We start from the raw sequence: 13041 nt of genomic DNA, 5'->3' as shown, positions 1-13041 counted from the left end.
TTCTGAAAGGTGTGCTAAATGTTATAAAATACATATTTATGGAACCTAAAGATAAAATAAGATTTGTACTCTTATTTTTATTTTAGTTATAAGATAAAAAAGGAAATTGCTTTTTAATATTACAGCTTGGAGAATTCTTGATTTTAACTTTTTTTTTTCTTTTTTTTCTTTTTCTTATCTAGCTCCTAAGGCTGGTTACAGCCAAGGAGCTACTCAGTACACTCAAGCCCAGCAAACTCGACAGGTAACAGCCATAAAACCAGCCACTCCAAGTCCAGCTACTACTACGTTCTCTATATATCCGGTATCTTCCACTGTGCAACCAGTTGCTGCTGCAGCAACTGTGGTTCCCTCATATACCCAAAGTGCCACGTATAGTACAACAGCAGTTACATATTCCGGTGAGTAATGCCTAAACAGGACAGGTGTATAAAATGGAGAAGTCAAAGCTATAAAATTTTGGAATGACATATCTGAGTTTTGTAGAAAAACTAGATTTTACATTCAAATTACATTGGAATGTTTATATGGTGTGCAGATTAATTCTGTGCCTATTTACTAAGAAGCGAGTTGGATTGTGTCAGGACCTTCCTTGAGATAATTATGGGATTGCAGCTTTTAGATTAGTTTTGGCCCTGATATGACTTGGTAAAAACAAGAAGCCAAATTCAGATTGGCTTATCTTAATCCATAGCAGATATGACATGCATACCTATTAAAAGTTATAGTGGTACACATGATGATGAAAAATGTCTTATTATTTTAGAAATCATCAGAACCATGCAAATTAAATTATTTCTTAATATGGCCAATTAACTCATATAGCACTTAGACTTACATATCTCTTCACAGTGCTTTTACAGCCCTCTGTAGTTTACAGCAGTTTACAGAGAGTCAGCATATTGCCCCCAACAATCTGGGTCCTCATTTTACCCACCTCAGAAAGATGGGAGGCTGAGTCAATCTTGAGCCTGATGAGATTTGATCTGCCAAACTTCTGGCAGCCGGTGATCAGCAGAAGTAACCTGCAGTACTTGCACTCTTACCATTTTACCAACTCTTATCTAAAAATCTAAATATTATTTAGATTTCATTGTAAATACAATAGAGAGATGGGCTTTGTGGAATTATTTGGTACTGTCGTGGTTCCTGAACGAAATAGTACTGGAAAGAGGATAAGGGGAGGTTAATATATGGATGGAACAGAAAAATCTTGAATCCTTCAGCGATACCCCTTTCATATCTCAGAGCATAAGTAAATTGTCTAGTTGTGTAGATTCAACTCAGTTTTCTCAGAAATGTCTGCAGATTTCCCAGAAATTAAGTCTATATATTTGGAAGATGTATTAATAGATCTTAAAAATTGCATGTCACTATGAAATTAAACTTCATTGTAGCAATGTTTCCCCCACCCCCTGAAATGAGGTTCCCCCAGAAACCTCATTGGTTCCCACCCTGCTATGTGAAGAGCCTTGAAGATGTGGCTCTTCATCCAGAGAGAGTAAAAAACATTTTGTGTCTTTCCTGATCAGTCTGTCATTCTCACCATCTTTTACTTTTTATGTATTAGTTATTCCCCTTGCCTTAGTTGCTATGAGTGACCCAAGGTCATTGAAAGTCATGTGGCTTACAAATTTTGATAAGTAAATTACCAACTTTTTGTGTACTATATTAATGTTGAAACATTCTTTTAAAGATGAAACCTTTCTTAACAAATGCTATGTTCATGCTGAAACCCTCCTTAAAAGATTAATTGTGGGTTGTATCCCACATAAATGTGACCTGAAATTTTTGTTGTTTAAAGGTACATCTTACTCGGGTTATGAAGCTGCAGTGTATTCAGCTGCATCATCTTACTATCAACAGCAGCAGCAACAGCAAAAACAAGTGGCGGCGGCAGCGGCTGCTGCAGCTGCAACAGCTGCCTGGACAGGAACCACCTTTACTAAAAAGGCACCATTCCAAAATAAACAATTGAAACCAAAACAGCCTCCCAAACCACCACAGATCCACTATTGTGATGTTTGTAAGATCAGCTGTGCTGGACCACAGGTATCAGTAAAAAAAATTCATTGAACTTTAAATGAAACTATATCTATATTGGAAGTATTCAAGAAGGTTTAAGAAGTTACAGTTTTTAGGGGTCTTTCAGTTGCAATAAATTACGATTTTTCTCTTTAGCACAAATAGTAATTGTATTCAAGGCATATTCTATTCAAATCTGAAAAACTTCATCAGGCTTGCTGCATCTACACCATGGGACTTGTTGAGATACAGAACACAATGCACACTATTCTGGAATGCTTTTATTTAAGCAGAATCTGTTATTAAAACTTAGATTAAGCTCCGATTTCATTGCAGGATGAAATCTGCAATGTACTGCAGAAAGGACTGCAGGATTATAGTTTTGATGGGTTCCCAGACACTGTATTTTGATCAAAGCAGCTTCTCTAGTTTATATTTCAAAACTGAAGGAAGCAAGAGAAATAAACTGTCCAAATTTGTGTTCTTTATAGCAGATGCCAGTCTAAATTGTATCGAATTTCTTGCTGGATATTGCAACGAGGGCATAACTTTAAAAAAAAACCTGAAGAATGCAGTCCCTTGTAATCACAGGCTTGTTTAAACAGGAACCTGCTTAAAGAGGCATTGGAGAACATCTAATGGAAACAAATTAAGAGAAAGGACTTATAAGTAATGCATAGGAAACCTGACCATAAATGGTCATACATATCCTGCATCATGCTTTCCATTGTCCTTTTTGCCGCTAGAGATCAAAAATACAAGGGAAACTTCCACATACAGCATGTGCTCCAAATTATCTACATGCAACCTACAAAGAAATATTAAGATTTCTACCAGTTGTCTTTGAAATTGCCCAGAACAACAAAATGTTATGACATGCATCAAGATTATATGGAAATGTTATACTGCCTGGTATCTGTATCCATTAATTGCAAGATAATTGCTTCCATAAATAAATAAATAAATAAATAAATAAATAAATAAATATAATTTGGTTCCTTCAAAATTAATTTCATGTCCTGTTGCTTTAAGGTGCTGGAAAAGGGAGGAAGTTTTTTTCTTTTTTTCTGACTCTGTTCTTGTGTTCTACAATGCATGCATTTATTCTCCTATTAGTTTGTCCAATGTATGTGGGATGGCAGATTTTGCATGGTATTTTGTAGACTCCTTGGTTTTCTAGCTCCCTTTTCCAGCACCTTAAAGCAGGGGTAGTCAACCTTTTTATACCTACCGCCCACTTTTGTATCTCTGTTAGTAGTAAAATTTTCTAACCACCCACCGGTTCCACAGTAATGGTGATTTATAAAGTAGGGAAGTCAATTAAATTAAAAAAAGGAAAGTGCTTCAGTATCGGACAAAACCCCTACCGCCCACCATGAAAGCTGGAATGCCCACAAGTGGGCGGTAGGGACCAGGTTGACTACCGCTGCCTTAAAGCAACAGGACATGAAATTAATTTTGAAGGAACCAGGTTAATCTCCAAAACTGAACACTTCAACAAGAGAATAATTATGGAAGCTATCGAAATAGAAAAACACCCACACAACATGAATAAACGTGATCTATCTACTGATAAGCTTTCCCTTCCTAGAAAAGGAGGGCCATCTGAAGCCACCTGCAGACTTTACAATATCTTGTGTTCCTAATCAACAGATAGAAAAACTGTTCCATATCATTTGGGGAGGATGTAATTTTGGTCAGAGATTTTCTTTCCATAGACCTGAAGTCAGTCTGTATTCAGTGGTGCTAATTGAATGGGTGCTTTCTAGTGGCACTATTCTGGTATATATCACCGTCAGATGCCCTCTTCCACAATAAGAAAATGAAAGACTGGAATTTTCATGACAGTGCTTTTTCTATAATAGACAATTCATGCAAAGTAGGTGTAGGAATCTTTCGGACTTCTCAAGAAGCATCTGTCTGTGTGTGTGTGTAATTTCCATTCAGTCATGTCTGATTCTCGCACAAACCCCTAAAGTTTTTTCTTGGCAAGGTTTTTCAGAAGTGGTTTATCCTTGCCTCCTTCCTAGAACTGGGAGGAAATGACTGGCCCAAGGTCACCCAGTTGGCTTTGTGCTTAAGATGGAACTAGAGCTTACAGTTGCACGGTTTCTAACCTATTGCTTTGCTACATCAAACTGGCTTTTGTGTCTATGTATATAGCTATACAAAAATATGAGTAATGTTTTACTACATTCAAATAAAGGCTATTAAGAGTCAAATTTTGTCATTCTGAAGGTTAGGATTGGCACATTCTCACACTAACAAATGCTAATGTTGCCAGCTTAAGTGATTGGGTGGGGTTACATGCTATAAAATGTAAATCCCTGCTATTAAATTTTATATACTGCTAAGCTAAACTGTCTAATGAAATTACATGAACAATAACAATTCTTTTTAGAACATTTCAGCAAGTTTGGACATTAAAAGTCTCAACATAATAATACAAATTCTGTACCCTTTCAAACTTAAGAATTACCTTATTTTGTTTACATAAAACTTGAAATAATATAACAAATGAACTAATCTCTTTTGTTTTATATTTTAGACTTATAAAGAACATTTGGAGGGTCAGAAGCATAAAAAGAAGGAAGCAGCATTGAAAGTATCGCAGAACACCACCAGTAACAGTGCTTCTTCCCGTGGGACTCAGAACCAGTTGCGTTGTGAGCTCTGTGATGTGTCCTGCACAGGAGCTGATGCTTATGCTGCTCATATTCGTGGAGCTAAACACCAAAAAGTAGGCCTTTCCCCTTCTTAATTTTTTTATAGACTTTAAAGTCAACTTTATACACATTTAGCAATATAAGTCTATTCTATAAGCAATGCATGTTTTATCAATTTTGTTATATTTTGTTATATTAACTATTTTTATTAATGGTTCTAGGTGGTTAAGCTGCATACTAAACTTGGCAAACCCATTCCTTCAACTGAACCAAATGTTGTCACCCAGGCTACATCAGCAACATCGTCTTCTAAGCCAGCAGCTGTATCTTCAAATATCGCAACTAGCAGCAACACTGTGAATTCTTCTGTAACATCTTTGGCAGTGAAAATTCTTACTCCTTCTGCCAATGTACTACTTAGTACAACATCAAACAGCAAATCTACAATTGTTCCAACTAACATTGCTGTAAAAAAGATATCTACACCCAAAATTAACTTTGTTGGCAAGTATAGAGGTCTTTATTGTTAAATTTATAAAAAAATATTAACACTATATATTCATTTATATGTAACTATAAAAATTGCAGTACATTTTATATGAGAGCCAATTTGGTATTAGGGGGAGTTAAGGTAGCAGGCTAGAAACTGGGAGATCATGAGTTCTAGTCCCGCCTTGAGCATAAACCATCTGGGTGACCTGACTTTCTCTCAGTCTTAGGAAGGAGATGATGATAAACCACTTGTGAAAAATCATGAAGGGACTTATCCGGGCAGTCTTTGAGAATTGGACATGATTGAATAGGCAGTCAGATCATTTATTTTTTTAACTGATGGTGATTGGATTTTTGAATAAGGTTCTTTAATTGGACAGATATTTTCCATTCATACCTTTTCCAGAAATCTTGATAATTTTCAAAATTGCTAATTAAGTGTTGAAATGTTAATTACATGCCAGATGTAATAGCCTTAGAAGTTGACCTTTCTAAGGCTTCTTAAAATGTCTTGGCTATGTAGGAGTCTCAGCTTTAAATTTACTTTTTAAATTCTACAGTCTTTAGAATTTGTAATTAGCAATGGAATTAAAAATCACTTGGTCCTCTCTATAACTGCTCTCTCTGAGGCTTGACCCAGCCTTTACATCTCTGCAGTGAGCTCTCCAGGGTCCTGATACAACTTTGTAGAACTGTTTGGAGTTTAATTATTCATCTACATCTCTTATTTGTAGATTTCCCCAAAATTTCACAGCCAATATGGCTATTGCTGAGAATTTTATAAAGTTATACATTTGGAGGGCACCAAGTTCCAGAAGGCTGTTCAATCTATAGAAACTGATGAGAATTGTGTTGTAATCCTCAGCCAGGAAAAGAGATTCCAGAGTAATAGCTTTCCATGTGTGTCATTTGGGCAGCAGATTTTCAGCAGTTGACATAGATATAAATGATGTTTGGACAACTCTTTTATTTGATTATTGTGTTTTTTTTAATATCTGGATTAATAATCTCCAAATAATTTGCAATAAATATATAAAAACACAAAACTAGTTAAGAATGAATAATCAGAATGTAAGTTTCTATGTTGCAGGGCAACTCAAACAAAGAAGCACTATGGGAAGGATTATTGTAGGCAATGGTCATTTTCCTTTTATACTATTTTATTATTAGGTGGCAATAAATTACAGACAACAGGAAGCAAAGCGGATGAAATGAAAGCTGTAGAAAATATCAAGACTACCCCTATTGCCACAGTACAAATGCAGGAAACTAAACCAGATCCCTCTGCTGAACCTGTAACTTCTACAGCTCTTGCTGCTTTGCAAAGCGAGGTCCAACCTGTTGGTCATGACTATGTAGAAGAGGTAATATTGTGAAAACTAAATCCAGATATATCACATAGCGTAAGCTAAATAAAGGCACATTAGCTAGCATAAATGTGTTAAAATTTGCAGAATTGAAATTACAGAATCATAGTATTTAAAGCTGAGCTATTATTGATGGTTACTTAAATTTCACCTTATTTGAATCTAGTTTCATAAAAATTAGTTGCAATGCTGTTTGGCATTTGAGAAAAGAATTCTTATCTTAGCAATTAAAGATTGTTTAAGATATGGAGCATTCTTCAAAATTGAATAATCAGAATTCATATGCAAGGCAACATATATTGGTATACTGTGTTTCCCCCAAAATATGACCCACCCCAAAAAGAAGCCCTATCATGTTTTTAAACACATGTGCTAAAATTAAGCCCTATCCCCAAAATAGCTTTAATTGAGATCCCAGGGTGCAGGGTGGGGTGAGGCACACAGGTGGAGCTGCCCTATTTACCAGGCCTCGCACACTGCGACTCTTGCCTCGCCTTGCAGGCCCACTTCTACAGCCACTTGCCGTTGCTTGCATGTGTTGCCCCCACCCTCCGTTTTGCTGCTGGGCTTCCGAAAAGCCCTATGAAACCAAGAAACGAGATCTGAATTGACACTCGTGTCACCCCCGGACTCCGTTTTGCTGTCAAAGGCTTCCAGAAAGCCCTTTGCAGCTGATAACAGAGCTCTGGTTCAATCCAGAGCTCTTTTATTGACTACAGATGCCTTCCGGAAAGCCTCTGAAAGCAAAATGGAATCCAGTGGGTACCGGACGTGTCAATCTGGAGCCTGTTTCTCAGCTGCAGAGAGCTTTCTGAAGGCTCCGATAGCGCAATGGAGGCCGTGGGCAATGCGTGCAAGTGGCAGCAAGCAACCGCAAAAGAAGTGGGCCGGCAGTGGGTTCCTGGGTGAGGCTGTTGCTGCCACTGCCACAAGGTAAGTCAGTAATAGACACCACCACCACCCCTGAAAAGAAGCCCTATTCGTTTTCTTTGGGGGGGGGGGAAGAAAATAAGGCGAGGTCTGTATATACTGAAATGTAGAGTTTAACTTTTGAAATTGAAAAATGGTGCAATGTTAGATAGTCTAGTAATAAATACTTGTTCTTAAATTGTACCGTGTAGATACAGTAATGTTTTCATATCGTTTACATTTGTGGTAATAGTTGCATTTTACATTAATGTGTGAGAAATAGTCCTGTGCTGGATTTGTATCTTACTGTAATTGAATAGTAACATTAAGAGAGGAGAAAGAAACTAGTTTGCCATTTAGGTTTTCTAAATAACTCTGCCCTCATTTCAAAGTTGTATTGGCAGAAATGGGTTAACATGAATTATTGTGCCTCTGTTGTTAGGAACAAAAAAAATCCAACTGAATTGTGTTATTTCTATATATTTTTTAAGTAAAAAAAATATTTTTTTAATATATTTTTTTCCAAAACAAACAACACATAAAATCTTCCTTTACATACTGTAGAAAGTGTATCAGTTGGTTACAAAAGGCTTTCGTGCATCTCTTCCACAGTCATCAAGCATAATTCATATTAACTCAACTATTTTAACTCAGATATTTATACATGTTACCCTTATACCTCCATTTTTATTGGACTATAATTATTTCAACGTCCTTCATCATAAAATATACCAAGATTTAATACATAACCATATACTGGCATTTCATTTACTATTTCTAAAATCCTCCAATAACACTGAATCCTTATGTCCTATTCTAGCCAAACATTCATAATATTTAATAACAAACTTTTCTAATAATCCTTTCCAAATCACTGTTTGCAATTTTCATCCAGTTTCCTTATATTGTACCCATACATATATATAGGTTGTCATCATTATCCCACCTTTATTTGACTATATCCTGTATCATAACATTTTCCCCCTAATAATCAAAACTTAACTGTATCTATCTTAGTTCTTTTTTTATTAACCTTCGTATATAATCCAAAAGGATTTCTAATCTTCCTTTCATGGGTACCATTCAATATTCATATCCAATTATTACTTATCATAACACTACACATTGTATACATTATTATCAATTATTTATTTAACTATATTATCACTAGATTTTCACTAAGTTTAACTAGTTTTAAGTTATATTCTTCCATCTATCAACCTGTATCTTTCCAATAACAAAACAATCTCATATCTTCTGCCATTTGTAGTATCAATCCTCTAATCATCTTCTTGATCAGCTTTGTATGGACTTCTCTTAGCAACTCCTTAGCAACTAAGATCTCTCATATAATCTTGATGCCCTCTTTCTGTTTCCTTATTCAGTTTGTCTTTGATTGTCAGCAGTTATTAATACTTTTGCTAATGGAATTTCTTTCTTTAAGTCCATAGGTTCTTTAATTTTATCTTCTTATATATCTGGACCTTTGAAATAAATTTCCTCTCCATTTAATTCCTCTTTCTGTATTCCATTCTTTCCATTTTCAGGAACAAACCAATTACCATAGATATCAGCAGGTTTAGTCTTTTTATATTCATTTTCCACTTTGGTTTTTTGAGTGGCAAAAGTGTTGGCTGTGGTCTCAGAGCATTGAGACCACACAACCATCTCGTTGTGACATTGGCTCCTCCTTCATGTTATTTCTATATTTTTTGAAAATATGACTCTGGATAATTTACATTGAATTCTGCCTTTAAAAGCAACAAAATCTATAACATCTTAGAAGAGCCTTACCTGGAAAGTGCTACTGGGCCTATATCAATGATGGTGAACCTTTTTTTGGCTCGCATGCCAAAAGCGGAGGGAGCACAGGGGGGGTCGTGGGGAGGTGTGCCACACCCATAATGCTATGTGCACAACCCCAGCGTGTATGCGTGCAAACCAGCGCTCCCCCAAGTTATGGGCATGCTTTTTTCGCCCTCCCAGGCTCCAGAGGCTTTATAGGAGCCAAGGGAGGGTGCAAACAGCCTCTCCCCACCCCACCCCCGGAGGCCTTCAGGAGCTGAAGCCTCCGGAGCACGAAAAAAACAGCCCTACAAGCAAACTGGAAGTGACTTCCGGTTTATCTATAGAGCCTTTTTTGTCCTCTGGGGTCTTCAGGAGCTTCCCTGAAGGCTCCGGAGGGCAAAAATGACCCTATGAGCAAACTGGAAGTGACTTCTGGTTTGTCCATAGGGCCGTTTCTCGTCCTCTGGAGCCTTCAGGGAAGCCTCCTAAAGGCTCTTGAACGCTCTGAAGGGCTAAAACCGGCTCTACGAGCAAACCGGAAGTCACCTGGTTTGCTCGTAGGGTCGTTTTTTGCCTTCAGGAGGCTTCTCTGAAGGCTCCGGATGGCTAAAACCGACCCTACGAGCAAACTGGAAGTATGTTCCTGAACTTCCAGTTTGGCCATAGGGCCAATTTTTCGCACTCCAGAGGCTTCAGGGAAGCCTACGGAGGGAGAAAAATGGCCTCAAAAGAAGGCCCAAGTCAGCTGGCTAGCACGTGCATGCGCGTTGGCCAACTGACAGGACAACCCTCGGGTGCCCTGACAACCCTTGCGTGCCCTGACACCTGTGGCACGCATGACATAGGTTCGCCATCACGGGCCTATATCATCCAGCTGACTGAAGATTGATGTATATTATTAAACAGACTGATTATATTTTGCACAGGAAGACAGTTTTGTGTTGATAGATTTCTCCCTTCTGGGCTAGTAGGGGGCCTTGAACTCAGTTGTTACCTTGAAAATGTTTTATTCAGGGTTGTTACCACATGATAAGAAGTAGCTGTAGCTGATAACTACATTTTCTTTCTTGCAAAGGTTCGGAATGATGAGGGAAAAGTGATTCGTTTCCACTGCAAGCTTTGTGAATGTAGCTTTAATGATCCTAATGCTAAAGAGATGCATTTAAAAGGAAGGCGTCATCGGTTACAATATAAGGTGAAAGTCTACTTTTGTCTGTTATGGAGATTATAAAAAATATAGGAATTGCAGAAGCCTTAAATAATAGAGATGATTTGTATTATGTTTTCAGAACATATGCATGTTTATTGAAAATATGTTTTGCTGCGTATTGTAAGACTTCATACAAATAGACTAATAGACTTTAGAATCAGCTATTTGAAATAGCATCCTTTGTTTCAAATACTTGCTATCATTACAAACTGATGCATATTCAGTGTTTACTTTTTAACAAAAGATCATTATAGTGAGATACCAATAGTTCTGAAAGACAGGAGGGTGGGCAGCATCTAAGAAAAAATTATTTAATCATGAAATGTAATTCATTCAAAAATAATTCTAAACATTCTTTATTGCTATTTTTTTAGAAAGATTTTTATTTCTAATATATAAACCCTTCATTCTAGGGCATACTCAGAACAAAACAATAAAACTTTTCATATAAGCTTAAAACAAAATAGCCCCATTAGAACATTTTGAGTGGGATTATTTTAATGAAATACATTCAAAATATGGCATATTGCACTATATAGAATAAAGAGGATTTAGAATAAGCTTTTTTCTTTTTACTCTAAAGCCACAAATGTAGGTAGGATGGTACACCATATTAATACAATAGCAGAGTTGGAAGATACCTTCTAGTCCAACACCCTGCCTAGGCAGGAAACTCCCTACTGTTTCAGACAAATGGCTATCCAACATCTTCTTAAAGACTTCCAGTGTTGGGGCATTCATAACTTCTGGAGGGAAGTTGTTTCACTGATTAATTGTTGGAACCGTATATTGAATTGTATCTATCACTCTATGCACAAAAACAAAATAGTCTTGGGTAAATGTATTCAAAATCTTCACATTTAAAACAGAAAAAAGTAAATCCAGACTTACAAGTAGAAGTGAAACCTAGCATCCGGGCAAGAAAGATTCAAGAAGAAAAGATGAGAAAGCAAATGCAGAAAGAAGAATATTGGAGAAGGCGTGAAGAAGAAGAACGATGGCGAATGGAAATGAGGTAATTTCCCAGCTAGATTATAATGATTTATACTCATTTGAACATATATTTTTTTGGCGGGGTGAAGTAGTCCTTAATGGACCATATTGAACTGATAAGAATCTCTTTTCAAGCGGAAAGGATCCTTCATAGTTAGGTGTGTACACACACATTGATATACAGTTGATATATTACTATTTGGTTTGTATCCTTCAGACGCTATGAGGAAGACATGTACTGGAGGAGGATGGAAGATGAGCAGCATCACTGGGACGATCGTCGTAGAATACCTGATGGAGGATATCCTCATGGTCCTCCAGGCCCTCTTGGACTACTTGGTGTTAGACCAGGAATGCCACCACAGCCACAGGGACCAGCTGTGAGTGTTTATTTACTTAAAACTTAACATGTTTGATACTAACTCTTTGTATGACTGTCCTTCATTTGTTTTAAGATTTCTTATTGGAAGATCTTTGACCAAATGTTACATGAAGACTTATTTTAGCAAAGAAGCATTGTTATGTAATAGTGCCTCACGAGAACATACCAAGGAAGTTTCGTAGCTTGCTGCAACCATTTAAATTGCTTGTATATGCAGCTATCAGAATGCTATATACAATCTACCTTTCCTCAGACTGTCCAAAGAGACAGATGTTACATTTTTCCACAGCTGAGTTCCAGGATATGGATAGCTCATTTAGCTGATGCATTGAATAGGCATTTAGGTGCAAAGATCCAGGAGTTCAATGCTGAAAGAGTTTTAATCCCTTAGAATAACTTCTCTCTATGAACTTCTAATGAAATCAATAATGTGCCTCATTGTGGTCAGAGTAATTGGTTATACAATATCTGTAACAGACATCATATTTGCTAGTTTGATAATTTGATTATAATGGTTCATTAGTCAAAACTCTGTCTGTTTCCTTCATTCTACCACAAACATTGAAGAGATGGAGATTCAGAATGCACATTGCAGCTTGGCTAACATTGAATTCATCTTTTATGTCAGTGATGTGGTTTGTAGCACAACTATTTGGAAAACTAACTGAACTTAAGAATTAACTTCTCTTTGTAGCCATTACGTCGACCTGACTCCTCTGATGACCGTTACGTGATGACCAAACATGCAGCTATCTATCCAACTGAGGAGGAACTCCAGGCAGTCCAAAAGATAGTTTCTATCACTGAACGTGCTTTGAAACTTGTATCAGATAACATGACTGATACTGAGAAAAACAAGACAAAGGAAGGAGATGATAAAAAAGAAGGCAATAAAGACAGGTCTGTTTTTTCTTAATCATTCAGTTATATCTCATTTCTTTTATTTTGAAAGCTACTATCAGCCATGTTAGGCATAGCAGATAATATAAAATAGAACCACATTTGTACTTGAGATCACAACATTGTTCAGAATTCCTGTCTTCTTCTTCTGAGGTTATTGTCCTGATTCTTATTTACTATTAATTCCAAGGCCTATGCTTAAACATCTTGGCTTCTGTGGTCAGAGTGTAGGTTAGGGTTCTTCTTTATTCAGCAACAATTCAAAAGTATGACAGCACTGACTAAAGAGGAATTATGGCTGAACTATGA

General features: G+C 36.9%; 1 protein-coding gene across 3 annotated transcripts in view; it reads left to right on the top strand.

Moving 5' to 3' along the window:
• Window positions 1–13041, top strand: part of ZFR (zinc finger RNA binding protein) — a 43355-nt gene that overhangs the window by 13323 nt on the left and 16991 nt on the right. For 2 of the 3 annotated variants that reach the window (XM_087715383.1, XM_087715385.1), the window contains exons 5-13: window positions 183–401; window positions 1805–2052; window positions 4574–4765; window positions 4913–5207; window positions 6354–6547; window positions 10323–10442; window positions 11327–11472; window positions 11668–11830; window positions 12527–12732. In XM_087715383.1, the coding sequence (XP_087571509.1) occupies window positions 183–401; window positions 1805–2052; window positions 4574–4765; window positions 4913–5207; window positions 6354–6547; window positions 10323–10442; window positions 11327–11472; window positions 11668–11830; window positions 12527–12732 (1783 nt within the window). The remainder of the gene's footprint in view (window positions 1–182; window positions 402–1804; window positions 2053–4573; window positions 4766–4912; window positions 5208–6353; window positions 6548–10322; window positions 10443–11326; window positions 11473–11667; window positions 11831–12526; window positions 12733–13041) is intronic. The other variant, XM_087715384.1, reaches the window with a different exon arrangement.

Source organism: Thamnophis sirtalis, unplaced genomic scaffold, assembly GCF_051295495.1.
Source record: "Thamnophis sirtalis isolate CommonGarterSnake01/CBP01778 unplaced genomic scaffold, rThaSir2_p1.2 scaffold_5, whole genome shotgun sequence".
In the NCBI taxonomy this organism is placed as follows: domain Eukaryota; kingdom Metazoa; phylum Chordata; class Lepidosauria; order Squamata; family Natricidae; genus Thamnophis; species Thamnophis sirtalis.
Note: the sequence above shows the minus strand (reverse complement) of the source record. Positions and strands in the feature narration are given on the sequence as shown.